Source organism: Anopheles merus, chromosome X, assembly GCF_017562075.2.
Source record: "Anopheles merus strain MAF chromosome X, AmerM5.1, whole genome shotgun sequence".
NCBI lineage: Eukaryota > Metazoa > Arthropoda > Insecta > Diptera > Culicidae > Anopheles > Anopheles merus.
The window spans coordinates 9,884,602-9,911,004 of NC_054081.1; the positions used below are offsets into that span (position 1 = coordinate 9,884,602).

At 46.4% G+C, this 26,403-nt stretch overlaps 2 protein-coding genes across 12 annotated transcripts; one reads left to right on the forward strand and one right to left on the reverse strand.

The window, feature by feature from the left end:
* Positions 1 to 963: 963 nt before the first annotated feature.
* LOC121588680 (serine protease persephone-like) lies at positions 964 to 7,537 on the forward strand. 2 transcript variants are annotated; one of them, XM_041906900.1, is made up of 3 exons: positions 964 to 1,290; positions 4,837 to 5,481; positions 5,949 to 7,537. In XM_041906900.1, the coding sequence occupies exons 1-3, from the start codon at positions 1,173 to 1,175 to the stop codon at positions 6,272 to 6,274; spliced, it is 1,089 nt and encodes a 362-aa protein (XP_041762834.1). In that variant the 5' UTR covers positions 964 to 1,172; the 3' UTR covers positions 6,275 to 7,537. The 2 variants fall into 2 exon arrangements, with proteins under 2 accessions (XP_041762834.1, XP_041762844.1); XM_041906910.1 differs by lacking the exon at positions 964 to 1,290 and adding an exon at positions 4,213 to 4,569.
* LOC121588643 lies at positions 7,218 to 25,281 on the reverse strand. Of its 10 annotated transcripts, none has more exons than XM_041906868.1 (7): positions 25,257 to 25,281; positions 20,122 to 20,609; positions 13,851 to 13,959; positions 13,555 to 13,760; positions 13,121 to 13,429; positions 10,550 to 10,974; positions 8,424 to 8,513 (listed from the first exon to the last, which is right to left on the reverse strand). In XM_041906868.1, exons 2-6 carry the CDS (start codon positions 20,389 to 20,391, stop codon positions 10,861 to 10,863), a joined length of 1,008 nt encoding a protein of 335 aa, XP_041762802.1. In that variant the 5' UTR covers positions 20,392 to 20,609; positions 25,257 to 25,281; the 3' UTR covers positions 8,424 to 8,513; positions 10,550 to 10,860. The 10 variants fall into 10 exon arrangements, with proteins under 10 accessions (XP_041762740.1, XP_041762802.1, XP_041762777.1 ...); XM_041906843.1 differs by lacking the exon at positions 25,257 to 25,281 and adding an exon at positions 24,596 to 24,919; XM_041906833.1 differs by lacking the exon at positions 25,257 to 25,281 and adding an exon at positions 24,343 to 24,431.
* Between the last annotated feature and the right edge of the window lie 1,122 nt (positions 25,282 to 26,403).

Here is a 26,403-nt window from a genome sequence, read left to right on the forward strand (position 1 = left end):
TCGGACAAGTTATAAATCAAGTCTTTATTAGTGTGAACAGGTAGCGTGTGGCAGAGCCTATGTTGCGACAGGCAAATGAACGTTTGAAAATGGTAAGATCATCCAAACTGTATTGGATTATGATTCCGAGTCGATTTTGAAGTTTGGAGTCCTTATGCTCTGTAGTGTTAATGAGAAAACTGGTTCGGCAGGTCGAGGTCAGCAAAACTACGAGCATCCCCAATGCCAGGTTCCTCCCAGGTTTGGAGTTGCTTGCGGCGATCGCGTTCGAGTCGGAATCGGTGCCCTGGTTCGACTCGACAAATGGTGGTGTCACGTGACCTACCATCACCTTTAGGCCGGATTGCAATAATTATCAATCAAGGATTATTTGAGAGTAATCCGCTTACCAACACCACCACCACCACCACCACATTTGCAGCTCCGTTTCAACCGGCATCTCTCTCTCTCTCTCTCTCTCTCTATCTATATCTTTCTCTCACTCATTTTTGCTCGGTGAACGATCGGGTTATCAGTACTTATGGTGTTAACGCACGCAAACGGGGACACTGCAGTGGTGTTCGTTTTGCTACAAGCGCGAACGATCCCTCGATAACCACAAATTTGCATCAATCGTACCGGCCGGGGGGTGGGGGATTTTAAGAGGGGTTTTGTGGTTAGCGCCGGGGAAAATCCAAAAAGCTGCCGATAACCCCAAAATGTGGACCCAACGAAGCGCTTAGTTTTTTGAGCCTGTGAATTCAACCCCCTCCTCACCACCACCACCACCACCACCAACGCAGCTCCTGCAACACCCCCTTACCCTTGCCTCTTGGTTCGGAGATTTTGACGATCTGAGCCAGCTGCACACACGACCACGACGTCCCTTCTATTCCTTGCCGGATCAGATCGATCGTGTGCGTACGTGTGTGTGTGTGTACATGTGTGTGTGTGTTTGGTTGGTCGTACCAGCGTGTATGTTCAGGGCCGATTCCGTTCAGTTCCGTGCGGTGTTCGGTAGCGCTCTGGTGTGTGCCCGTTGCTCGCTTGCTCGCTTGACGCGCGCGCGCGCCTGCTCACGTCAGGTTAGGCCGAACAAACAAACAAACAAAAACAAAAACCCAAAAAAAAAGAAGAAGGGGAAAACAATAAAACGATCTCCCGCACAACAAGGCAGGAAAGGAGCAAGGAGAATGATGAACCGGCCACGGATAGTAGCGATCATGCTGCCGCTATTCTGCCTGTCAGTGGCGGTGGCGCAAAAGGGGAGCTCCTCCACCGATACCGTCTTCATGGACAGCGTGCTGTACGGTAAGTTTGTGCCCGTGTTTGTGTGTGTGTGTGTGTGTATGTGTTCGGAGTGAATCACGGTGACAGAGACCGGATAGTGTGTGTGTGTGTCCGGAGCAATCAACCGCCTCACGGCCAGATCAAAAAAACCCGCCCGTCAACCGGTCAAACCCATAGCGGCATAGCACCCCGATGCGCATCACCCTCACCACAACTGTGTGTGTGTGTGTGTGTTTGCGCTCTGTCCACTAACCGGTTCCCCGCCGTACACCGCCGAGTGGCCCAAGGTCCCGCCCGTCCGCCCGTTTGAAAGTTCCGTAACGGCAGCAGCAAAACGGCAAAAACCTGTTTCCGCAATTGTGTGTGACGCGGGGACATCTCTTGCGCGGAACCTATTGGATAGGAAGAGAGGGGGAAAGGGGGAGGGGGGGATCTTGCAGCGCTAGCAACGCATCTTCCCGCTCTGTTCCACCGTTCGCCGGCACTGCGATTCTTCTAGCCGGTGCTGCGGTCAAACCAATCAAAGAACAAACATAAACACAAACACACGCACACACACACACACACACACACAGAGGCAATCCGGTTTTGGCCTTCCGTTACCGAAAGCGATCCACCAAACTGGAACCGGTCCAACTTTCCAGGAAACTGCCCCAACCAGGTGTGGAATGGACTGACGAATGAGGAACTCGCTGGTACATGTGTGTGTGCGTGTGTGTTTCTACCGGTTCTATAATGTCAAGCGCGTTCTGATAACGATCGGCCCGCCGGCCACGCTCGCTTCTTTATCGCTAACACCAATCGGGATTCACAAGCTCCATCCGGCTTGAATGTCCTCCGTTGCAGGCACGGAGCTTGTATGTGTGTGTGTGTGTGTAGGACAGAGAGCGAGCGAGAGAGTGACAGGGGGAGAGATGGAGAGCTAATCCAATCTAACCGGTAGATACAGTGGTTGAAATTTCTATAAGTGTGCGTCTATTTTTGTCTCCGCATTTCACCATCATTGGTAATCAGTCTCCTAAATTCGCGCCATTTTGTTATCGAAATAGGATTTGTTTGTTGAATTCACGTTGCAGAAAAAAAAAACAACAAAACCAGTTATAAACATACACCGTTTTCGAACATTGTTGAACATTGTTGTTCAACTGTAAGTACAGTCTGTCCGCGAGTTGCGCTCGACACTCAAGTAAAGCGAATTGGAATGAATATGTCAAATCAGTACAATTTTCATCAACAATTGTAGAATGCAACACACATTGCATTATTGCTGAAAGTTCGACATTGCTATAAAGACAGAAATTGCCGAATTATTTATACGATTTTTAATTTAAAACATAGTCAAGGGCATAAAAGTATTAAATTTAATTAAAATAACCTGAAAAAATAATAAAAATAACCTAAAAATAATAATAATCAACGATCTTTTAACTGAAAAACATGAATTTTGACATACGCATAAAATCGAGTCACGCGAATGTCTTTTGCTCGCGTATCTAGGATAAAGACTGCACACATTTCACGTCCAACTTAACCGTTTTGATGCCTGTCTGAACATTGTTCAGTCGCAACTAAACATACACTTTCTCATATATCACGTTTATATTACCCGAGTTCGTGTCATGGGTTCGTATGTTGTCCTGCTTTAATTATTGATAAAGTAACAGTAATTGGAATTGAATTCAAATACATTAAACTTAATTATATATTTAACCCTTCAATTATTCATGTTGAAGGTATCGAGATAAATTATTGACAAATAAGTTTTAGGCGTTTTTGTGCGTAAAGGTAAAAACTAAACGCTCAAACTCCTCGAAACAATCGAATCAGTTGAGGGGTATTGTCAATTGTTTAGTTACGATTGAATGAAATGAAGTTCAGATAAACATCCGCATTCTAATTGTACGTCCAATGTTTAATAGTTCAACGGTTCAATGTTCGAAATAGTGTTGACAGATGCGGGATCCCGGTTTGGTGGTACAGTCGTCAACACGTACGACTTAACAACATGCCATGGATCCAAGCCTCGAATGGACCGTGCCCCCATATGTAGGACTTATAATCCTACTCTGTGTAATCAGTAAGTCACTGAAAGCCAAGCTCAGTAGTGGTACAGGAAAGCCTTGGCCGACAACGGTTGCTGTGCCAAAGAAGAAGAGATGCGGGATTCGGAAGATTCAAAGATGCGAACCGGATCTCTTGTGAAGATTCGATTGCGAGCGAGATTGGAATTCGATTGGAAAATTTGGAAACCTGAAACATCCAGGAAACCAGGAAATAAATTTGACAAAAGTTGACAAAAAGTGACAAAATTTGACTTTCGCGAAAAAGCGTACACAAGATCACAGTTGTGACCGATTGCTATGCGAATATTCCTAAAATACATGTTTCTATTTGATTTATGTATGTATTAAGTACTTCTGAAACGAAATATCGATGATATTCAAAGGTTTGAGCTTTTTGTCGTTCATGTGTCGATTTTTGATGCAGCCACGAGAAAATCTCTTTTTTGCAGTTGACAAGCAGTTTTAACAAAGTTGACATTTTTTTTAATAATTTGGGACCTCCGTGGCGCTGCGTCAACTCAGGTAACGAATTAATTTTGCTCTAAATAATATATAGGGATTCGAAGTCCGAGATTCGAAACCCTCTAGATTCGTGTTTCCCATTACTAGTTCAATAGCAGCTTAAGATTGTTTATTTGGACTCGAATAATGTGTAATAATGGTTTTGTTAGAGTATTTATAGTTAATTTTGTGAAAAAACTACAAAAATAAAAATTAATACATTGGGTTTCTGATGAATTGTTGCACTCCAGCCGCTTGTCAACCGCGGACATTAAGGGCATTAACTTGATTTTGAGTTTTTGTGGTGTGTGCGCTTGCATCGATTGCCACCACTGTACGCATCGCGCGTTAGCACTGGTGCAGCCTGCGAAGCTAACGTGCTAATGAGCGGATCTCGCGCGGAGGTTGTCTTTGTGTGTTGTGTGCTGCCACCCGTCCGGTTTGCTCTGTCCGACTCCGTTCGTCCGTCTGTCATTGTGTGTGTCCCTGGGTATTGTGCTCGCCCGCGCCCGTGCCAATCGTTCGCTCTGGGGCGAAACAGCGCAGAGTGCAAAACGCGACAGCTCTAGGCGCACCATGGGACGACGACGATGCGCAACACGGTGGCCGGTGGCCGTTGGGGTCGTGCCGCCGGTCGGCGCAAAGGCAGGCCGGCTCGTCCTCGTCATCCTGCTCGGTGCCGTGACCAGGAGTGCGAGCAATTTCAGCTTCCCAACCGATCCCGACATTCTATATGGTGTGTGTGTGTGTGAGAGAGATAGGAAGAGGTTTTGGATGTGTTTGGTATTGCGCGTTACAATAGCAGTGATAAAGTAGTGTGTTGCGAGGGAGTTGAGTCATTCTGCGGCAGTGACGAATGTCGCATCAAGGCGACGGTTCCGCTTCCGGGTGTCGTTCTGCTTCCTGGGCCGACGAGTTCTCCCCGATCCTTTTTCCACGTACTCATACATCTCTCTCTCTCTCTCTCTCTCTCTTTCCTTTCTTCTCGTTTTGTTTCTTATAGAGGGTGACAAGTGCGGGCTGCCCGGCATGCGGACCGGCACCTGCCAGAAGGCGGCCGACTGTCCCCAGGGCATCCGGGCGAACGGTGCCCGATGCGAGTTCAGCGGCAACGATCCGGTCGTCTGCTGTCCGACGGAGGCACCAGGCACCGGCGACGGCACGAGCAACCGTTTCACGGCCCGCATCGCCAAACAGGAGTGCGAGCGGATCACCAGCGCGTCAGCCAACTTCATCGACCATATATCCGGCCGCGCGATCGAGGCGCTCCGCGGCGAGTTCCCGTTCGTGGCGCTCGTCAACTTTCGCGGAGAGGAGGAAGAGGAGGTGAAGTATACCCGGTGCGGGGCGTCCTTGATCGCGCCCCGGTTTCTGCTTACGGCGGCCCACTGCCTGAAGGACCTAAACCCGGTCAAGGTCGAGTTGGGGTTCATCCAACTGAGCGATACGGAAAAGGACGAGTACGAGATCAAGCAGGTGCACCTGCACGAAGACTACAAGTCCCGGCGCAACGATATCGCGCTGATCGAGCTGAAGAAGAACGTCACCTACAAGCAGGACGTTGGGCCGATCTGTCTCAACACGGACCGTCCCGAGATTGGAACGTCGATCAACCTGACTGTCATGGGTTGGGGCGCCGACGGTTACGGTAAGCTGGTAGCTGTTTATTCGGGGCACCGTTTATCCGGGCTCGTCAGGAACTTGTCCTCGCCCGGACTCTCCGACAACCGGATGAACGGCGCTGCACCACTATCTTCACATCTTTCGAGAGCTAGCTTTTATATTGCTATTAAATTTGGTAGAAGGAACTGGATTACGAATGTCAAAGTGCGTTTAACAGAGGTTAGCAAGGGAAAATGAACTCTAGTTGTCCTATGTAGAATCTGTAACGAGATCTTTATTTTAGAATTAGAACCATCTGCTGTGAGCTTGTCAATTTTGAATCCAATTGAAGCCAATCCAATTCAATCATTTCGAGCAACTCAGGACACATACAATCAGTGAACCTTGCATGCTCCAGGTTACATCCAACCAAAGGACAGGCTACATTGAGGCAAGTCTAACGATATCTAAACTCTTTTTTTTTTGTCCCCCACTCTTCCTCAAACGCAACAGGTCAACGCGCGGACAAGCTGATGAAGGGCACGGTGTACGAGATACCGCTCGACGAGTGTGTGCAGCGATTCCGGGATGCCAAGCAGCGGATCAGCCTTGGCGAGGACCAGCTGTGCGCGCTCGGCGAGAAGATGAATGACGAGACGACGGACGCGTGCCAGGGCGACTCGGGCGGTCCGCTCGTGATGACCGTCCGGCAAAAGTTCTACCTGGTCGGCGTGGTGTCGACCGGGGCCGTCTGTGGCGGTTCCCTGCCGGGCATCTATACGCGCGTCTCCCGCTACCTGGAATGGATCGAGCAGCGCGTCTGGGGCAGCCCGAACTGACTTGCCGGAGTCCTCACCAGCGTCCACATGTAAATAGCGTTAGCCGTAAGATCGAACAACTCTAGCGCACGGTTGAGAGTCTGCATCGTGGAGACTCGAACACACAGTCACACACACACACGCACACAAATTTAAGAACATTTAAAACAAACGTGATATCGGTCTCGCCAGCTGCAGGGTAGCAGGGTTTGCCCAAACGCGTCCGTCTACCAGGCACTCGTCCCCTAAGCCAGAGCGGAAAAGACTCGCCAGAGGAGTTCTTGCACCATTCGGTAGTGCTGTTGCGGTACGATACAATAAACAAGAATTATATTATAGCTTCGGCTACATAGTTAGCTCGCAAAACAAAACACAACCTGTGCTTGCTTCTGAAGATGCGTTTGTTTGAAGAATATAGGTCTTGGGGCGGCACGGTCAGCGTGTACCATTCGTTTTCCAGATTCGAAATTCCAATCCACGAGGCTGCAGCTGTCCGAGGCTCTCAGCGTCATCTGGTTCGTGGGGTCTTGCGGAACAAGCCTGCAATAGTCTCCGGAGACGTGACCCCCTCCCCTAGCCTAGATGTCGTTATCCTCCTGTCTCTACGAGGTTATCATAACAGGCCCCCTATCAAGCCGGGATGATAAGGGCTTGCGATGATCGCGATGCGTACGCATCCGACAGCTAGCTCGAACGTCATCTTGCAGTCCACCTCCAGAATGGTGTAGCGGGAACAGATGCTCTGTATGATTTCAGAGCAACATCTTTCAGCAATGCAGCCAGAAGAGGTTTGTAGCCGAAGAAGTCAGCAGAAGAGGATCGTTCAGAAAAGATGTCCCGACAGCAGCTTCTGCTCCGGTATGTGGGAAAACCCACTACCTGGTTCCTGTAATAACGCCTGCAGTCAATACTTGGAAGTCATCGGCAGTATCGGATCAAAGGGAAAACAAACACCTGCGCGTCTGTGTTTACGTTGTACATTCGTGATTTTTCTTTTTATATGAGACTTTACAATATTGCCTCCTACTTTGATGAGCTAGATACGACAAAACAAAAAATAAAAAATGCAATCTGCATGGTATGCCGATTTTCGTCGTCTAGCTTTCGTGTGTAGTCTCTTCCTATAACTATATAGTTTGCTTTGTTTCTCTCGATTGTCTCTCTCTCTCTCTCTCTATCTCTCTCTCTATCTCAAGATGGCTTTTTTTTTGGAAAATAAGCGCTAATGCGTGGTTTGATTCTGTTCCTGACTGTAAATGGAAGTTCTTCTATCATTATTTTTCATCTCGTTTAATTTGTCCTAACAGGTTGGCTGAAGTTTGTGTTGCCTAACACATAGATACCACTGGAAGAATCTAACCCATATTATTTGCAGTTTGTACCATCTTTAACACCATTTGTATTTGAAGGGAAATATCCAATTGTAGCAAAAAAAAAGTCTTTATGAAGAGTTTTCAGACACACCAAAATCTACCTTCAAGCATTGGCATACTATGTATAAACGGATGGTGATGTGAGCACTGAGGACGCCCAAAACGAGTTGTTTGCCGATGAAAACATTACAAAAAATCCACCAAATAATTAATAACAACCGTAAAGTGAAACAGATCGAGAAAGCTGGGAAGAAGTTTTCATCTAATGAGGAGGCGAAACTGAGGCCTTTTTGGGGACAAAGAACAAACTGTACTACAAAAATTTTATCGAAGAGTTGAAAGATTGATCTAATTAGTGTGTCACTATTGAATTGAATTGAAAAATGTTGCCAAAATAGACTACAAACAATTTGCCGCCTACCTGTTACGCCTACTTCTCCACCATGTTAGCACATTTCGCACCAGCGCTCATTTTCCGCTATCTTGAGCTGAGCTAAAAAACCTACTTTACAAAAAAAAAAAAAAACAGTTCTATCTGTGCGGCTTACTACAAAGTTTACGCTGACTGTCCTGCCGGTAGGTCGCCCTATCCTGTGTCCCTGCGATGTGTTTCCCCTGCGCTTTACGAGCGAACAAATAACTTAATAACATTCCGCGAGTGTGCCAGCCCAAATTTCGCGCGCGTCCTTCCGGTGGTCCGTTATGCTTGGTTAGACCGTCTGCTTCTTCGTTGCTGTGATGATGATTGTGGACGCCAGGGAAGGGGCAGGGCCCGCTGATGGCAGCAGCTCCGCTCACGGATCGGTTACTACCGGGATCGGTTTCACGATGAGGCGCCGCCGGTCGTCCAGCGATTGGTTCCACGTCCGCCCCGGCCAGGGCTTGTTCTGTGCGGCGGAAGCCATCGATGCGCGTTGCGGTAGCATGGTAGTGCAAGAAAAGAAAGCACCGGCAAACCGATGGAATCGATGAAACGCAGGGCGGGGGAAGGGATGGCAGATGTGGTGATGTGGCAGATATGGTCACCCGATGGTTGGTGGTGGATGATGAGCATAAAAAGGGATCATGAAAGTAAAAACACAGAATAGCATTATTTTGATTTGCGTGACTAGCGCGGCGGAGCGAGGGTCTGGTGATACTGGATTATGAAGGGTTTGTTAAGCAGCAGCCAAATCCCGGGAATGACGATTAGCAAACACACGGAAGGGGAAGAGTACATGTTCATCCGAGGGGGGAGGCGTAGGGGAAAGAGAGTCGATAGGGACGGGGTTTGAAGGCCGGCAGCTTGTCCTACAAGGTTACAGTGATCGATAACGTATGGCAGTTAGGTGTAATGGTGGTTTTTCAGTTTCAATGAAATATGTCAATCAAAATAATTTGTTTACAATTTGATTACCGCTACAGTTTGATTTTTGCTACAATTTTAGATGTTTAAGATATGTTGCGTATCAAGACAATTATCTATCAAATGGACATTTAAAGCATGAGATTCTAGATAAGTGCTTTCAGTTTTACTAACAAAACTAAAAATCAATGTTTCATTGCCTAAAATCATGGATTTGAAGAATCTCTGAATTCGAGCATGATACGCTCGGTTTGTTTTTGTTTGAACAAGCCTTTAAAAAACTGTAAAGTTTACCAAACTCAATGTCTGGAGTAGAGGTGTAAGCTCGTAATCAGATGTGCCCGGTTTCGATTTCGTGCTCGGAATCTATTCCGGAGACGATTCCGATTCCGAGTCTGGAATTGGCTCAGATTCTGAAATCGATTCCGATTCTGGGAGCGATTTCGTTTCAGGAATCGATTTCGATCCTGGAGTTGATTCAGATTCAAATCTGGAACCAATTTCGAATCAGATTCTGAAATCGATTCCGATTTTAGAGCCGATTCTAGAATCAGAATTGGATCCAGAATTGATTCCGATTATGGGGCCGATTTCGGAATTAGAATCGGATCCGGAATTGTAATCGACTAATGAATCGCAAACAGCTATGGAATCGGAATCAGATTTCGATCCGGAATGGCTATCGGTTCCCAGAATCAGTTCTGGAATAAAGAAATCAGAAGCTTCAGAAGCGAAATCAATCCCGGTATCACCATGAGAATAGCTCGTTTACAAGCAAGTTTGGATACCTTGCAGCGATTATAGCAACACAGGATCCAAAAGCTTATTCTTATAGAAATACCGATACCGACTCCGATTCTGGAGCTAATTCAGACTCCAGAGCGGATTCCAATTTGAGAACCAATTCCAGAATCGATTCAGAAAACTTCATTTTTTCCCATCACTAGTTTGAAGTACTCTTTGAGGGATTCTACTGTGTAAGTTTGAAGCTTAAAATAGGGATCTGGAGCTGCTAGATATTGTTATTTGTTCCGCATCGTTTGTCGATCACTGACCTTACGCTCATTCTCTCTCTCTCTCTCTCTCTCTCTCTCTCCCTCTCTTTCTCTCTAATAATAGGAAACAGTCCGGCAAACCCTGTCCCTGTGTTATACATTTTTTGAAATCCCGGATCGACGCCGCCGACCTTGCAGTAGAGAGCGTGTGAGGAGAGTGGAAGGATCCGCTAGCCGGAACAGGGTAAGGGCGCAGTAAGTCGTCTTCGTTCGTCAGAAGCGTTGCCGCGTGCCACTACATCCTCCTCCCGGCCTTCCAACCTGCCACCATTACTACCGAGCGACACTACGGGGTGTAGTGCTGTGGGGAAACGAGGCGTATGAACATTCCGAAAGCAGGCTGCACCTACCACCATACCCGTTGTTTTTGTTTCTTCTCGCGCACACAACACACTCCCATCTATCCGTTAGTGTTTGGGGGATGGCAAATACGGTGTTACGAGAGTTTGTTAGACCACTGGGTGTTTCTCGTTTGTTAGAAGGCTTAGAAACAAACCCACCACCCCACAAACTATTAGCTCACCTTCATGCACGCCGGCCCGGAACCGTGCTGCCGTGTTTTACTTGTTTATGTGTGCCTCCCTTTCTCTCTCTCACTCGTGCACTCAATATATATGTATATATCTCTCTCTCTCTCTCTCTGTGTATCCTTCTCTACGTGTGTGTTTATATCTACTCCAAAAACACATTGACTATCGCTTACAGCTAAGTACAGTAACTGGCATAAATGGCGCTACCAAGGATCGGTAACGGTTTTGGTAATAGAAACAAAAAAACTCCCGGGGAAGCATCCTTCCCCCCTCCACGCTACAGCCTCGGCATTCGTACACGCGTTTACCCGGTCAGGGGAATGGGTCGCTGCTGCTGCTGCTGCTGCTCCTGCTGCTCCTGCTGCTGCTTCTGATGGTCCCAGTACGATGCAACCCCATCGTAGGCGTAGAAATCGTTCTGTGAGAAATCCCCAGGAGAAAGCATAGCATAGTCGCACCCGCCCACACACACAGACACACAAACCCCCATCCCATTACACCGGAGAGTAAGTCCCAAACACCACGTGTGGAGCGCGTCGCCGAGTACGGATTCGAAAGGATAGTCGAGTCATAGCGAAGGGTTTCGCAGGCGCGCGCGCGAAGGGAAAGGTGTTTGTTAGTGAGAGGCGTTGACCACCAAGGACATGTGTTTGGCCGGTTTAAACAGAGAGATAGAGAGAGAGAGAGAAAAAGAGAGAGAGAGAGAGATAGAGAAAGATGGACGAATAGAAAGGATGTGCATGTGCATGGAAAAAAATGAAGAAAAAAAGACAAATAGTTAGATAGATAGAAAGAGAGAAAACGAGGGAAAGGGGAGAGAGAGAGAGAGAAAAAAAATTATAATAAACAATCTAAACAAAAACAAACGAAACAAAAAACTAAAATAAAATGTATAATGTGCAAACTGAATGAATAATGTTTAATCGCGGCGTATATGTGTGTTTGTAGTAGAGATGGGATGATTCGGGAAATAAAAAGTAACAACGGGTTACAGGGTGAATGTTCGAAAGTAACTCCACAGTTAGCTATCAGTAACTAGTTGTCGGAATAAAAATCAATTAAAAATGGTAAAAGTAATCAGTAAAAAGATACTAATTACCTACTTGGAATATGGTGACATGTGCTGTAAGTAGCTAACAACTTTTAACTCCAGCTGTCATTCTATTCTATGCAGCTTCCAGTTATAAACCAGTTATAGTGCTACTACATTAAGTAGCTGGAATTGGAATTCTGGTACGTCAAAGTGCGTTTGGACAGAAGTTATCGTGGGTCAAAATAAAGTCCATAGAGGATACAGGTTTGATGCAGAGCTCATTTTGGCACTACTACAAAAAGATTTTGGGTTTGACAGTTGCCTCGTTCATTTGTATACAGCACACACACACTAAGCTCAATCTGAATGGTGGGTGAAATTGACGACTAGTTTTAATTGTGTTGGTGTTCTGTTCGAGATTTTTTTAAACTAAATTTTTAATTCTGGAGTTTTATCCCAGAATGAACTGTTTTTGGTTGCGCCTAATTCTTCACAATAGTTCAGGATTTTTGGGTGCTTTTTTGTTCCAAGTCTGATAATTTAATTAAAAAATGGAAAGTTGTGAATGGGATGCAGCATCCCACACAAAAAGTAGACAATCAAACTGGACGAGGTAGCTGTCAAGTGATGACTTCTACCTACTTTCCTTTGTCAGTTCCGAAAGAGATGCAGCGAACAGCATCTTATATGGAGTTATGGATCTGAAACTGAACATGGATTGCCCTAGGGCAGCGATCGATCAAACTTTGCAACCTAAAGAGCTAAATTCTACAGCAAAAAATCACAGATTTACGCGTGAAGAGCTTAATAGAGCAATTTGGAATAAAAATGCGTGACGACAGTGGTATGAAATATAAGAGCCGCCTACTGGACAGCAAAGATCTTTGCGCTAGAGTATCTGGGTAAGTGTCTCAAAGTCACAGTTATCCGCGAATGTCGAAGTCCAACGTTTACAGCCAAAAAATTGCTTACTATGTTGCATTTAGTGGGTAGTTATAGGCACTGAAATAGTTATTTAATATGATTCTGATTGAAGGATACTTTTTGAATCTCGGGGACTACCTGTACCAGATACCGAATGTAATAGCACTACTAAAGAACTGGCGTTCCCATCTCTACTGTGCAGGGAGGAGTGGTTTAGGACCTAGGTTCACGGAAGTGAAACAGAGGTGTAATCGGGTCGGGTGTTCACTTCACACACGTATCAAATAAGGAACTTTTCATTAACTAACTATATGTAAGGAACTGGGGAAGATACTTCCCAACCATCGACATCGGGTATTGCCATTGCGGCTAAATAGAACACGGGTGGGATAACAAGGACGTTAACAAGGAACGTGTGGTGTGTGTAAACAAAAAACAATGTCTGTTGCGCAAAACACTAAACTACGGTGAGCTGTTTGAGCGTGTGACATTAATGGTGGTAGGCGGCGGCGATGGCGGCGACGACGGTGACACTGAGGACGACGACGACGACGGGGGAGTACCGGGCCGCCGATGCGGAGGCGGTGATGCGACGGCTAATGCTTACCGGGACACACTTGCACGCGTTGCGGTCGTAGTGCGAGCCGCTGGTGCAGTCCTCGTTCCGCGGCAGACAGTCGCAGGTGCAGGTGGACGGGTTCCACTGCTTCCTGTCGCTTTCCAGGGCACACTCGTCCCGGTCCGCCCGGTTGGTGCACTCGCAGCGGCAGTTGTTCGCGTTGTACTGCTGACGCTCGTTGCAGTGCCACGCCTTCACCCGGCACTGGCACTTGCACCGGACGTGCTCCTCGATCGGCACCAGCTCGCGGTGCGAAAAGCGATCCTTCTTGTTCGGCCGGTACTCCAGTATGGTGACCTGCGGAGGAGTGGGACAAGGATTAGCAAGCAATGCAGTAGCGATGCGCGCGCGCGCGCTTGGGGCGCGCGCGCGCGCTTGGGGCGCGCTTGGGCAGCGTCGAAGCTGCCGCGAGCCTCACTCACCTTGTAAAGGATGGTGCGGTTGGCGGTGGGCTCGCAGACGAGCTGCTTGGTGTTGCAGCAGCCGCTGCACCGCTTCACGCGCGTACAGCTCGGGTAGTAGTAGTAGCGGGAGCTGGTCAGATTCTCCGGCCGCAGGCTGACCAGCTCGGAGTCCGGCTCGCACGATGCCGCCACCGGCTCCATTCCAATGTCCCGTCCACTGTACTCTGTGTGTGTGTGTTTTTATTAAAGAGGAAACAATGGTAAGCTCGTGAGAGGTAGAGGAGAATACAATAAAAAAGGTGGTCACTACTTACCCCCACCGTCCATGAAGATGCGGCTGTCGACGGAGTCCGGATCTAGCAGCGGTAGGATGTCTGCGGACGTGTTCAGCTCCGATAGCTGCAGCGCGTATTCGATCGGAAGCTGCAGTGGCGAGAGAGAGAGAGAGAGAGAGAGAGAGAGAGGGATAGGAAGAAACGTATGATTTATTGGTCAGTTTCGATCGCACTAGTTAGCATTAGAACAACACTGTTAAAGCGTAAGATAAGCGTGGCTGGCTGCACAGGCGCTGCCCGTTCGGCTGCAAATCGCGCCGCTGACGTAACGAAATCGAGCCGAGCACACACCGCGACCCATATTGCGGCCCGGTGGCGGCCGGCTTCCATGACACCTTGACCAACATTTCGGGCGACCGACCGCTTCGTGCGACTGTTGTGCAAGGTACGACGAACTCTTATCAATCGCGACACGGCTGCCGGTGTGCCACCCTTGGGGAGCTTTATTTCGGGTTTTTAGTAGCTTGGCAAAACTGTGTTGTTGTTGTTGCCAATTCGATTCACGATAAATTGTTTATTTTTCAACAAGTTTCTATTTCTCAACATGAAGGCCCCCAACAAAGGCATTCGGGTAGATGCGGTGTAATCAAATCAAACCATCCGAGCTCCACTCTTTGCACGAAGCTGCGATAAATAAGCAAGAGCGGGGCAAAAGGAGCGTGTTAAGCAGTTTAATTTATATTAATGTAAATTTTGCTACGAAACACAGCTATTCTTACAGTATTCTATGGCTCTACTATTTACCTATGGATTAAAACTTGTAATACTTAAAATACATGTTAAAGATTAAAATGTAATACAGGGTTTCCCACGATTTATTGGTCAGTTCCCATAATTGTTTGGGCTCGTCTCACGTATTCTATAGATTTTTAGTTCGTTACATGATTCATCGGTATCGTCCGATTGGATATCAATAAAATTGAACCAAAAAATTCTTTGAATCAGCCAAAAAATCGTAGGAACGCACCAAAAAAATATGGAAACCAATAAATCGTGGGAGACCCTGTAAGAATGTAATACGATATATGTAAAACGTGATGCTATTTTGACTAGCGTTGGGTAAATCTTATTCAGACTCATGAATCTGAGTGAATTTTTGAAAAGATTCAATTAATTTGAATCTCAGTGGAAAAGATTCAATAAATCTGAATCTCATGAAAATATTGGAAAGATTCTTGAATCTCGAAATTTAATACATCTCGAAATATTAATAAATCACAAAATTTCATGAATCTCAAAAGATTCATAGAACTAAAAAAAGCTTCTTCTTCTTCTTCTTCTTCTACTTCTTCTTCTTCTTAATCTTCTTCTTCTTCTTCTACTTTTTCTTCTCCTTGATTTCTTAGCAAGTAACACGCAATGGGATAATCTGTCCCTCTGGAGGTTCGTTTCGTGTGAGGATTGAACCCATGACGGGCATGTTGTTAAGTCGTACACACTTAAAAATATTTTACGACCTCGGTTAACAAACTGCCGAAATCCGTCGGCTCTTTCGATTCTTATTGATATGTCAGTTGAAAAAATATTTGAACCCAAACTCGGCAACACAACATGACGAGGACATACGTTAACACAGCAGCTCATCCGTCAAAATAACCGAGATTTCAGCTTTATTATTTGGATTAGCCAAGGTATTCTCTCGGTATTCTATCTGTCATTCACCATTCTGTTAATCTCGTGCTAATGCAACGAAAACCTTTCGGAGTGATGTTGTGATGTTGTAAAATTAAAAGTGTAAAAAAATAAGTGAAAATGAGTCTCTCAGCGTGAAATAACCGAGCGATCGAGCACGGGTATGGAGCGGGGTTGGGGCTAGGAAGCTCTGTCAGCGCACGCAGCCGGTGCTCTTCAAAGCGTCGCTCGGAGCAGTCCCTATTGAAGGATCAGATGTGGAAGCTAATCCGATTGGTTCAACCTTTGCCAGACCGTTCAGACTTCCAGGCAACAGAATTTTAACCAAGATCTTTGCCGAGATGTCAGTTGTGCAGATCTCGGCAAAAATTAACCGAGAATCGGCAAACAAATTTAAGAGAGTGCGTGTTGACGACTGTACCACGGGATTGCGCGAATTCAATATCTTGAAAAGCATACACCACCAAAGATTTATAGATCTATGGAGATGTATTAATCTTTATGGCTTGATGAGGATATCTTTAAAATTTCATGATTCATTATAAATTCATGAATTTATGGAGAATCGATTCGGAATTCGAATCACTCATCGCTAATGATTCATTTGAATGAAACTCAACGAAAGATTCATTTGGATGAATACTAACGAAAGATTAATTAAATAAAACACTTATTTTGATACGCGGGGCAAAATGGGCATATTGAAACAAAACCTTTAACCGTCGAAACACTGGGGTAAAATTGAACTACAACAACAACGCTTAGATCAGGGGTCTCCAAACTACGGCTCGCGGCCCTCAAGAGCCTGTAATGGGGCCCACGATGGCTTTGTAAAGGTTAAAATAAATAGCTTATTTTTTTACTAATTCATCAAGTATTTCGAATCGAAACAACATTTGAACTTTCATTCATTCTAAAGGTAACGTCAGTGGTAACGGCTCTCAACAAAGTTATTTGTGAAGCAATGCGGCCCGCGAACTGAAAAGTTGGGAGACCCATGGCTTAGATAATAGCCAAAGCTTTAGCGCACGCGTCGTGAAATGTTCTTTCCATATCTTGCATAGCAGTTTAGGAGGAATTTGTTTCCAAAAATACATTTTTATAATAAAAACACTTTTTACACGTTTCAACCGACGAGAACGAATCTTTTGAAGCTGGATCCGATAGCTTTATTGTGTGGACAAATACAACATTATAGCCTCATCAAGCGTTCATATGTCAAAAGCTTATTATCGATGAGATAAAAATAACATAATTTTATTACGAAATCTCAATTCATATTTTTCTTGGTTACAACGTGTTACAAACCTTGCATGGTGTTCATAAAACACTCCAATGAATGCATGTTAAGTCTTGGAATTGATCCTTGCTGTGAAATAATGCTATAATAAAGCCTGTCCATTTTACCCCGTTTTCCCTTACTTGAATTAAAAAGTATAGATTGTAATGCGTTCCCATAATGCATGTGTGTTTGGTCAGAGAGAGAGAGAGAGAGAGAGAGAGAGAGAGAGAGAGAGAGAGTGAGAGAGTGAGAGAGAGAGAGAGAGAGAGAGAGAGAGAAAGAGCAAACGCACGCGATAATGTGCGCAATGCGTTACGCTTACCAGCTATTTCGCACTTATACGTCGTAAAACATGCACACCACACACCTACCGCCCGTTTATGGTAAGTAATTTATTAGCGGTATGTGGACATTTTTTTATGGAACAGCTTCAAATGCGCTACGTATCGGTTGTGATGTGTTGAGAAGGTGTGACGAACTACTATATTTTAGCGTGTATAAAGATCCCGCATGACAAATTCCTCAATGTGTTTGAAAATTTACAACATTCAAAACTACAATTTGATTCAGACCAAATTTGTTTTTACCACCAGTTTACCTTGCTACAATCACCAATGTTAAACAAAAAATGATATCCTTGAACTCCGTCGAGGAGACTATTACTTTCTGGAAGATAATTCGATGAGACGTCATTCTATGCAGCGAGTTCTGCGCCTTTACTATAAGCGCAGCTCCTTTTTAAGAACGATTTAGAGCTTATTGTTATGGCACAAAACGCTACGTACAATTTCGCTGGCAGCTGTGTCACTTCCCACAACTCCATCAGGCAAGCGCTTAAGGCTTAATTAACCTAACCTATTTAGGCTCGCACAGGCACGTAGCACAAAAGGCTCGCTAATTGGTGGCAGAAATTAGCACAAATTAACACACCTGCCGCGCACTAATCAATGTGCTACAATCAATGTGTTCGAGTTGCTGCATTAGGCTAGCACACAGCTCGGGAAGGAAACAACATCGACATGGGTTTGTTTTTTTTTTTTAAACACTGGTATTCATCTAAACAATGAAAACTTTGTTTTTCGATGGAAGATGCAATAGACCGACAGGTTTGCCTTTATGAAGCTTCAAGTCTGCTTAGTGGCTGAAGCTATACCACGGGGATAAAAATATATTGTTCATAGAGCTTAACACTTTCTATTGAAGAAGGATTTTGTGTTCTATTTAGATTTAAAAATTATTAAAATTTAAACGAATTAGTTGTGTGTTGATAGTTTCACGGGTTTCTAACAGTTTCCTTGTGCTGGTACAGTGATTTATAAGCATCCCTTTTCGCACAGTATAATAGAAATGTACTGTACATTCATTTATTTATGTATCATTTATCATTTATTAAAAAAAAAACTGAGACAGTGAATTAATTTTGGATTTTGTTTTGACGCTGCAAGTCTTTCTAAAGATTCTTATTTCGCAAACATTAGTTTCAAACAAAAAAAAATCTTAAGCAATAATATTATAACAGAAAATACGGCCTGGAAAACATAAATATACTAAAATATATGACTTTAACCATGTTACAGTGCATTTCGAGTCAATTTCCAATGTCGACAACATTTTTAATTACTTGCAAGATGTTTCTCAACAGCTGTCAAATATTGCATTTGCATCAATATTTTAGTTTTTCCACCTAATGTTCAACACTTCTCAAGCTGGATTGAGTTGGAAAATGATTTATGATGTGTTGAAAATCATGTGTAAGAACTGACATTTTATTGTAATGCCAATGCAATATGTAGCAGCTGTTGAAACACTTCCTGGAGCCGGTGAAGAATGATTTGCACATTCGGAAGTGACTTGAAAACCCCTGTAAGGATTTGACACTTTTTTAAAATTATTTAGTTGTATTTATTGCCATATCTCAATATTTCAATAATTTTCTAAATAAGGCAATTTAAAAGGTTATTTACAGGATTTTCCAGGGATTCTCATACTTGTGGGACACTTCCTTGACTTTTTCTTATTGGAAATGAACTTCACATGTTGGAAATTGTACTGGATGGCACCCTATTTGGACAGGCTCGTTGGAAATTCCTATTTGATGACGGAATTTGTCCAACAAGGGTGCCATAGAGTTCAATTCCCATTATATAAAGTTCAATTCTCATTAGAAAGAGTTAAATAGTGTCCTACAGCTATGAGAACTTTTGAAAAAAACCTTTCTAAAACACTGCAATTCTTGATAATCAAAGCAGTACTTATTGTTTTTTTTTTTTAATTGTTGAACGATGCTCTTTTGATTTACCCAAATGTGCAGGATTTGAAACAACTATCAAGTTTAAAAATGTATTCCCTAGCATTTCGCGGGAATTAAAAGCCTGATTGTTTGCCCTTCTTGATGCCATAGTTACTGTAAAGCAAAATTACGACCGGCATTGACATGAAAAAAACCCCAGTCTGCTTGCACTGCGTCATTGGTGGCAGAAATGGAAATCAATCCGCTTGTCTAGTTGATACTTTCTTGTTGCTTACTTCTTCTCCAACAGTACAATCTCTAACCGGGATGGATGAAGCAATTCCAGTGGGAGCAGCAGCAGCAGCTCGCGTAGCGTCTGGAGAGCCTCGTTTATCTTATCGGTCGAGTGGCAAATGCACCGAAACGCATTGACCGCTGTACCGGTTCACCTGCGAGATATTAAACTATAAAAGCGGTTTGATGGATCGTCGGTTTCTCAAGAACCCTGGAGGGAATACCCTTTCTATACACTCCCCACACACACACACACACACACACACACACACACACACGTGCGCGCATACAAAATCAAACAACGTGTGTGCCCTTCAACAAGTTCAGACATGAGCAGCTTCGCATTAACACTTTACAGGGCATTTATTAGTCACCGCCGCGGTACCAGTGCGTGTGTCAGACATTCCAACAGGTCGCCAGCGTGTCGCGTGTCTAAGGAGAAATTATGTTTCTCTCCACTTCATGCTGTATGTGTGTGTGTGTGTGTGTGTAGGAGGGCTGTGTTTTAAAGGGGCTCCGTCATAATCCAGCATGAGTCATAATGCATAACGCTTGCTAGATTAATGCATCCTTGTTTCCATTCCCGAATGGTGCCGAGCACATAATCACAATTGTCAAACAAACAAGGCGCGATGCTCCACCGGTCCCAATGCTCCGTCCACAACCTTCCCACCCCTTCCGAGCCACCTTATATGGGAGCGAATGGCGCTCACGGGACCGGATGCGCGGTACTGCAGCCGCTCAACCCGCCCGCGCCATTGCTCACTAGTGACTCATCCGCGACACCTTCCCGCGACAACTTCCTTACTCACCCCGTAGAACTCTTCCGACTCATGGTCCTCGGCGGCCGACGTCGGGCGGCGGGACGATTCGCGCTTCTCCTTCGCGATCCGCGCGTACCGGGCATCGTACAGGGCGTCGTTCGGTTCGATCAGTGCGCCCGCCCGGTCCGACTGCTGGGCGTGGACGGCCGGCACCGTGCCGACGGGCAGCAGCACCATCACCAGCCCAGCCAGCGCCACCAGCAGCACCAGGGACGATCCCGGCAGCATCGTTTGCTTGTTGCTTTGCTTGCTGTTCATTGCGGTTCGGTGTCGGTTGCTCGTTTTTGCACTATTTTGTCGTTCTATTTTCTCACTGTTTCGTTTCGTAGTGTTGCTTTCTTTCTTTTGCTCTGGTTTGCAAAAGCAAAAAAAAAAATGTCGTTGATTGTTTGTTCTTTTTGCCTGTTTGCTCACTGCACTTTTGCTTGCACTTCTTTTCGTTTCAAGGTCGCTAAACGGTTTCACACGCAATTGGGCTGTAATATTTGAATTTTGTAAAAAAAAAAACCAATGGTCATATCACTTTCACCTTCTTCCCAATGCAAACTAGAGGACAAGTGGACGGTAAGGGGGAAACAGCAATAAAGGCACAACGATTGGGAGAGGTGTGGGGCAAAATCGAACTCGGCCAATTCAGGCCGATCGGTGACTAAAAATAAAGCGCACATGAGAAGCCACGGCGTCGCTGTGGACGAACGAGAAAGAAAGAAGAGAGAGAGAGAGAAGAGAGAGGCGCTAGCAATGCATTAGCAAACAAAACAAACACACACACACAAAAAAGAAAACAAAACGGACACACCTCCCCCAAGAATAGGAAGACAGAGGAGCAGGTGATGGGGGAGAAGAGAGGGGACAGCAAACCAATTTGACCCTTTTTTTTTGCGTTCGTCTGTGCGTGTGCTTTGCACACGGCGAGCGGGTGGACGGTGGGTTTGATTGTTGCGGACTCGGATCCGAGTTTTGATGGACGAAACTGTAGGACAAATGCAGCAACACTGCGCGATCCGGCTCGAAGGACTACGAGCAGCGTTTTACGTCACCGCGCGGTAAGCACAGCAGCGCACACGTACACAGTCAAAACCGCGTATTTATCACGTATCACGCACAGAGAGACACCGGTGCGCGTCCCACGACTGTCCGGCAGGTAGACGAGGCGGGCAGCCAGATTCGACGCAACTGGCGCGAATGAATCGATGCAACTGCATTCCAGCACGGCCGACGTCTTTGTCGGTCGGCGCTACCTTCCAAGAAAACAATCACGACTAGGCCCATACAGGGACAAACACGTAGTATGACAAAACCTTGAAGATGTGTGTGTGTGTGTATGCACAAAAGGAAGACCCACAGAGTGCGCTTTTGTCGGTAAAAAGAGGGGAGGTACCTAGGGCCGAGTTCTTTCTTGTCCGCTTGAACCCTTTTGCGATGGGACACTCACGTGCAATACCAGCTGGGTTGGGTTGGTCAAGAAAACTCCCGTACTTCCGGGGGCGCCCACCATCACCAGCACACACGTGATCCGACCGGTAGTTGTTTGTTTTTTGAAGCTATTCCCAATGTCAATGGCGCCGTCATGCCCTTTTTTACCTCATACACACACACACGCGCGCGGAACAGTTGTCTGTCATGGCGGGGAAGAGATCAAGATAAGAGAAGATGCCCGGCAAAGGCTTGTTCCACCTGTCGGGCATCCTTCCCAGAAATATGACGCCCCGTCTGTGACCCCCTGGGACGGTACTGCGATACAAGCAGGAAGAGCCTACTGCTGCTGCTGCCGAATTTCCAGCTGCCTTTACCTAACCTCTCAGCGTGGGAATGAAGCAGTTGCTCTCAACTTCTGTCACCTAATGGTTGCGTCAAATTCGAAGCGTCCCGAATGTGTGGATTATCCAAGACGGTGTTGTGTCCACGTTGTGGCACGTACCGGTTTTTTTTAATCTCTCCCTCTCTGTCTTCGCTTCTCCCCAACCGGTCCCCGGGGATTAGAAACTTCCCCACACTAAAGCGAGATTGATTGATTCACGCGCCGATCGCACACAGTAGCCACAACTTCGGAGACTTCAAGAAACGCCACAGCCGGGAAAGCTCGGTTTAGTTTTATATTAGTCGTAACTTCAACTTCCATAACTTCAACTTCCACTTCTAGATTCCCTGATGAGCGACGATGTGCCTGTTGTACCCAACAGCAGAGTAGCGCACGCTCCGACACGCTACGTCCTAGCCACTAATGAGTGGCGAAGGCGTGCTAACGGACGAAAATTAACTGCGACTAAGTGCGACAGATTTTGGCCCTAGCGCAGGCGGGGATTGACGACGGGGCCAGCGGGTATGCTGCGCGCCGTGTGTCTTGATGTCTGCCAGGCCCTAGTGTGTGTGTTTGTGTGTTGGGGAAGATATATGACGACTCGCACTAGTCCGTTTTTATCTGGACTGTTTGCATAGACACGGTCGCTGTGAAGCGAAAATAGGTTTTTATGCTGAATAACATTCTAATCTACGCTTTGTTTTGAATTTGAAGTCCCTAGGAAGTTCCACACTGTTTCAAGATCCTGCTCGGAGTTGGAGATTCCCTCGTCCCTAAGCGCTCCTGGTCGCGTTCCAAAATTCCGGAGGACTCCCACAATATCCTATGCAACTTCCGGATGTTTTGAATTCCTGGTTGCAAAACAAAACTGCTGCAACGAAACGGAAATGAAGCGTGAGTCATCGGACCACCGTCCCAGTTGGTCATTCAGTCATCGTTTAACGCCCGGTGCCACCAAACGACGACGACGATGATGATGACGATGATGATGTTGTTGATTCCGGCACGCTGGCACGCAGCTTGACTCACTTGGCCACCGGCCAGTTGCCAGTGGCTGTTGCGAGCGGCACACAAAAAAAAAACACACAATCAAGCCGCCAAGTGGGGACAACTTGATAAAATCCCTTCCTATTAGCTTATCCGCCATCGTGCCCCTGGCCAGTTGTTGCCTACCTGACACTGTGTCCACTTCCACACGCACACACACATACGTCAAAGGGATGAGATGCACAGAAGGGGGGGGGGGGGGAGGGAGGGTGGGTAGGGTAAAACGGGCACAATCAAGAGCGCAAAAGCCGGAACACACACATCATAATTGGGTCCCGGCCATTATCCAATTGTATTATCCCTCCACCCTCTCAAAACCGCGCACACGGGCGGACATTAAGCTGTGGATGCTGTGGTTCTAGCAAACCATCAACGGTAACAAAAAAAACTTAACAACAAAACCACACACACACACACACACACGCGCAGATGGAAAAGAAGCAAAACAGAACGTGCGCGGGTTTATGCGCGACAGCGCGCTGCACTCAACACGGGCAAGTGTGTGGGGCCCTTGCTGGCCCAGCGAAGGGAGTAGAGCGAAGGTGGAAGACAGTAACAAGAAGAGAAAAAAAGAACATTAGAATAAGCCCCGTCAATCAGAGAGAGAGAGTGAGAGAGAGAGAGAGAGAGTGGGAGAGAGAGAGTGTGAGGGTTTTGAAAGCACAACTGCAGTTGTGTTGCATATTCCACACAACCTGGACCCCAACAGTTGCGAATTTCTACGCGAGCGCCTCAAGCGAAGCGTTGAGTCATCGAGCCCACACCGTGTCTCACACAGGAATCACACAGCTGGCCGGGCAGAATGTTAGTTAGAATGTTCTGCTTCAAATTCAAAAATTGTGCTCCAAAAAACGGTATCCAACACTCCAGAGCTTGAACGAACAAAACGAAGGTTCGCGGTTCGCCAGTTGCCGCAAGGTCGTCCAAACCCCATGCTTCATTTTCGCAACCCAAACCAGTGACAGAGCACAGTGGCCGTTCGCTTCTTGCCGTAGTAGGCCACACACAAACACACGCGGACACTTGGGAAGTTGTTTGATGGAGAACACACAACTGCTGGAATACGATATTAGGTCCTTCCGGGGTAACTACAACCGATTGGAGTTCAGGATTTAGTTCAAGATGCAACGGTTGAGGGTTTTGAAGACTCGCTCGGCTCGGAGCATTGATAGCAGATCCCCTGGGAGGTGTTTGCGTTGCACTCCACTGTTTAGCACTCCAGGAGCCTGGAACTCCAGGGCCTCCTGGGAAATCACAACCCCTGGCACGAGAACTAACCAAAAACTCCGAATTTGCCCTTGTTTCGGTTTGCGGGAGATGTCAAAAAAACACGTAATAAACACACAGATACACACACACACAGGTAATGCTACACTGGTACGTTAAGCCAGTGATGGCTTGTGACGGGCGCGCAGAGACTGAAACCAACCGACCGATCGTACTTCCGAACTGCAAATGCGCGCTGAGAACGGACCGGGCGCTGCCGAAACGTCACCGCGCTGCCTGGTCACTGTGTATGTGGGTTTGGGGAGGTGGTGGGGGGGGGGAGGGGGTGTGAGTGGTCGAGAGAAGGCTTTGACAGCACTCTACCCACCCCCTGGGCCATTCATTTACCTTCGCTCTATTGTCGCCGTGGTCGGCATGCTGCATGCGCTCGCGCGTGTGCTTGTTTCGGTAGCCTCGGGTGCCTCGCGAAGGTGTTCTAGCCCGCACGATCGCCTCTACACGCCAAAAGGTGTGCGTTGGGTGAGCGTGCTCGCTCTCTCTCTCTCTCTTCTTTCTCTCTTGCTGTACCTCACAGTTGCTTGTTTTTCTTGTGCAACAGACGCAGAGAGAAGGAGAGAGAGAGAGAGTGAGTGAGGGAGTTGTGCGTGTACAGGTAAGAAGGGGTTGTGTGCCGCCGTATCACTAGCCGCGCGTGCTTTGAATGCTGCCTGCGAGGCGATGGGGAATGATTGCCCACAACAACACGCACTTACACACACGTACAGGGTTATGAAGGGCAACGGTGGCTGCAGTCCGATCGGATGTATTTGATGCGTATTGTGTGTATCCGTTCTTCTTTTTTTTGTTCTATCATTCCAGGGGTACTGCTCTGATGACAGAAAGGGCAAGCGAGAGATGACTCCACCGGGCCAGGGCTGCTCAACTCGTGATGAGCCATTCCCAGCCATGGGGACGGCAAACGTTTCAAGCAAAAGACCGGAAAGTGTTATATTTTTTCGATCATTGTTTTTGTTTTTGTTTTTGTTGTTGTTTTTGTTAGTGTTCTCACTTCTCAGGGGGTTGAATGAGTCTGACAAACACACACATACACAATAGCACACACTAAGTACAGTAGCTGCACAAGTTCACGATCAGTCCCCCCTCTCGATTTTGAGGCGACCTTCCGGACTGGCGAATTATTCTCGCGCATGTTCGTGCGCGGTTCACAGAATTGGAGGGATTGCGGAGCGAGGAGGCAGAGGAGCCGGGAGCAGTCGGCGGCGTCATAATTGCAGGCGCCACCACGTGGCAAAATTCCACACATTTTGAAGTGCTCGGGTTTATCTCTCTCTCTCTATCTCTATTTCTTTCCTTTGCCACCAATACCAGTACATTGGTTGCATTTACCTGAGCGTGTACCGAAGCGATTCATGTGAGAGGGGGGATGGGATGCAAGCCAGCAACAACGGTGGACGGTGGCTCCAAAGGCACAGCTGTGATCGCGACCGCTGATGACTCATACCGTCGCGTTACGATTGTGTCGAATGTGTCTGTTAGTTGTTTTTTTTTGTTGCGGCGGAATTGTGTGTATAAAGCCTCTTCTGTGTGTAAAGCCCGCTTTTCCGCTCATAGTTACCGGTTAGCTTTGATCTCCACATGGTGATCTACAGGAGGCTTCGTAAGAGATAACAGCAAGATCAATGGAACAAGATTTACAAGCACCATACTTCATCCATAGGATAGGATCATACTCGATGGACAAATTTTGCAACGGAAAATAGAGGCACGCGACCTAGGCGTGATTCCAGATAACAGGCGTAACACTTGGGTTTATGTTTAAAGTTGCTTAGGCCTTTGATGATCCTAGCTGCCTCAAATCGCTAAAATTGTAGTTTAGTTAGACCTATTTTAGAGTAAGGCACCGTCGTGCCTTGTCCATATGTCGGAACATGGAAGCAGCGGATTGAGCAAATACGAAGAAAAATTACAAGTTACGCCGTTACGTTGTCTTCCATGCAGGGATCATGATCATGATGATGGATCAGCCTTCCTATCATTCGCGCTTTTAGGTCTATAGAAACTCCAGAAATTAGGCGCAGAAATGCTCAAGCATTTTTCATTGCTGGCGTGCTCTGCAGCAAAATAGATGCACCCCAGATACTGGAGAAACTGATTTTTAGCTTACACCGACCAACTTCTAGGCAATTTTGAACGCT

Bases quoted from the DNA above. Each gene is read 5' to 3' on its own strand.
- LOC121588643 (XM_041906868.1), bottom strand. From the start codon at position 20,391: ATGAACAGCAAGCAAAGCAACAAGCAAACGATGCTGCCGGGATCGTCC. The intron at 13,960-20,121 runs GTGAGTAAGGAA...TCGCCACTGCAG, and splicing joins AGTCGGAAGAGTTCTACGGG to CTTCCGATCGAATACGCGCT. The intron at 13,761-13,850 runs GTAAGTAGTGAC...ACACACACACAG, and splicing joins CATCTTCATGGACGGTGGGG to AGTACAGTGGACGGGACATT.
- LOC121588680 (XM_041906910.1), top strand. From the start codon at position 4,410: ATGGGACGACGACGATGCGCAACACGGTGGCCGGTGGCCGTTGGGGTC. The intron at 4,570-4,836 runs GTGTGTGTGTGT...TGTTTCTTATAG, and splicing joins CGATCCCGACATTCTATATG to AGGGTGACAAGTGCGGGCTG. The intron at 5,482-5,948 runs GTAAGCTGGTAG...CAAACGCAACAG, and splicing joins TTGGGGCGCCGACGGTTACG to GTCAACGCGCGGACAAGCTG.